This window comes from Penaeus vannamei, chromosome 17 (genome assembly GCF_042767895.1).
Source record: "Penaeus vannamei isolate JL-2024 chromosome 17, ASM4276789v1, whole genome shotgun sequence".
Lineage (NCBI taxonomy): Eukaryota > Metazoa > Arthropoda > Malacostraca > Decapoda > Penaeidae > Penaeus > Penaeus vannamei.
In genome coordinates, this window is record NC_091565.1 from 43,176,404 (window position 1) to 43,178,903 (window position 2,500).

The 2,500-nt window shown below is 46.4% G+C and overlaps 1 protein-coding gene across 7 annotated transcripts in view; it reads left to right on the forward strand.

The window, feature by feature from the left end:
* Hml (hemolectin) overlaps window positions 1-2,500 on the forward strand; it is a 121,725-nt gene that overhangs the window by 9,445 nt on the left and 109,780 nt on the right. For 3 of the 7 annotated variants that reach the window (XM_070132350.1, XM_070132351.1, XM_070132355.1), the window contains exon 2: window positions 383-448. The exons of 2 other annotated variants lie outside the window; for them this stretch is intronic. In XM_070132350.1, coding sequence (XP_069988451.1) covers window positions 383-448 — 66 coding nt within the window. The remainder of the gene's footprint in view (window positions 1-382; window positions 449-2,500) is intronic. 2 more of the 7 variants (XM_070132352.1, XM_070132356.1) reach the window with 1 other exon arrangement.

The following is a 2,500-nucleotide window of genomic DNA, read 5'->3' on the forward strand; positions in this document are numbered from 1 at the left end:
TAAAGACACATAGATAAAACGCAAACAAACAAACAAACAGACACAAAACCCAATCAAATAAACCAAACAAAATTCAAATGGAGCAAAAAAAATCAGAATCCACCCCAAACATCGTTGACGCCCACCACCCCCCGACCCCCCCCCCCCACCACCACCACCAGGCCCCCAACGGAACTGCGTTGACGCCTCCACCCCCACCCCACCCCATCCCCCCCGCCCAACAGGCCCCAACGGACCTCCTACCAACCCCTTCAACAGACTCAAAATTGGAAATAAATAAATAAGTAAAACCCTCCAAACAGTCCAGACAAACCAGATCCACAACAGAACCCACTCGGATCCACCCCAAGCAGCGCTGACGCCTCCCCCCCTCCCCCCACAGGCCCCAACGGAATTCCTACTACCCGACCACCTCCTTCAACAGGTTCCGGCGCAACGAACGCGAAGAGTAAGTAGCACGCCACGCCCCCTTCCTGGCTGTCTGGGCGGGGCGAGGCAGCGTGGCTCTCGATAGAGAAGTATTGGTGGTTTTCTCTTTTCATTCTCTTTTATTTATTTGTTTTGTTTTCATTTACATTTTTTGAGATTAGAAATAGGGGTTTGTTTTTTTAGGGGGAGGGAGAGGGGAGGGAGGGTAGATTCTTGTGTGGGGGGGATGGGGTTTGGGTGCTTGGATAATGGAGGGGGTTGTTGTGTTTGTGTGTGTGTCTATGTGTAAACAAAACAACTAAAGGAAGAACAAGAAAACACGATCATTCCGAAGGCCTTTTTGCTACATTGCTTCTTCAGAAATACAAAGAGATATATATATATATATATAACAAAATATGCAAAAACTCGTGATTCAGCGAGCAATGACCTTGGATAATTCGCGTATTGCAGGTGCGCTAATTATGCTGCCAATTTATTCAATTCATGCTGCTTCTGCCATCTTCCTTTGCCATAGACGAAGCCTCTTTTGACCATGAAAGCTTTGCACCTCAGGCAGGTGAACGTCGATTTGTAAAAGATAAAAATCCGTCCTCGCCTCCGTGCCGGTCGAGAGGTTACAAAACGCGTCGCTTCTTCGAGTCCCACTCTTGTACTCCCTGTTCCCTGTCAAGCCTAGCGTCAAAGCCGGGTTGAAGTTAATCCAAAAGAAACGCAGGATTACTCTAGGCGTCCCGACGTAGACGAAGATTCTCAGTCTCATACACGGAGGTAAATCTTGTCCCTCTGGTGGTACAGAACAAAAACAAAAACAAAACAAAAATCGGGTACCAAAGCTACCACGATGCCCAAATGATACCCAGAGAGCAGTTGCTTGCTCAGGCATGGATTTTCCCCATCATTGCTTTGTCACGCTTCGCCGTAGGCACAATGAGCTTGGCGGTGGAAGAGAGTCACTCCCCGCTTCAACTGAGAGCAGATGCAGAAGGGAACATTGCAACAACAGCTCCCCTGGGTAGTATGGATGGATCAGTCTTCATATCACCCGCAGCGTAGGCACTGGATTTGTAACATGGGACAGTTTGGTATCCATTCGGATATCAGACAATGCTTCATCATTCACTTATAGGAGACAGCCCATTCATGCCAGAGAGTAGGATATGTAACACATGCGGATTCTTAGGCATCCATTGACAGCCTGGGGCGCTGCATGTAGGACACATTCCCAGCCACATCGTGGTAAATGAGCTGGCTAACAGACCGATGAAATTGGCAAGAACAGCCCCTGAATTAACTAATCTAACCAAATCAAGAACTCTTAAGATGCTGAGCAGCACTATAGAAGAAGTACGAACCTCCAGTTCATTTAGATGGCACACAAACGGCACAGATTATAATTGGTACTCTTTGTATCATCATCCAGAGGTGTCAAAGCTATTTTTCACAAAAATAGGTTACCAATGTGCATGGCAGATGATAAACACCACTGAATATGCTAATCAGTGTTGCGAGCATTGTAGCGTGCAGGATGCCATCCTGTTACGCTATCCTGGACAGAGACCACCATCGCCTCCGCCTTGTAGGTGACGTTAAGCCTTTTGCTTGCCTGGTGGAGGCTGGAGTACCTAGGGGCAATCTGACCACAGCTGTAAGCACTCAGTAGTGATGCATGGATGAAATGGCTATGTATAAGTGAAACACACAAGGCCTCATATATACAAGGCCAGGTCAGACCATGACTTGTATACCTTGTTGCAGCTACTACAAGGTATGCAGTATTCCTGGTTGAGATCAATTATTGACTAACGTCTCAGGTGGAGAATTCCGCATCGGCAACAGGAACTCTTGCCTGCATATCCTAAGTATTTGGAAGAAACCAATGACAATGCCTTCTTTAGTTCTATTGTTGTAATCAAGGTAGAAATTAATGAACCTGTGTGTTGGTAGATTTCTTATATAGGAAGTAACTAGGCCTGTTAGACCTAGGAATGGCAGCCAGTAATTTCGTTCTTCTTCCGTGGTGAACTACATGGGATACATGTTCAGTCATTGACAGATATCATACAGATTA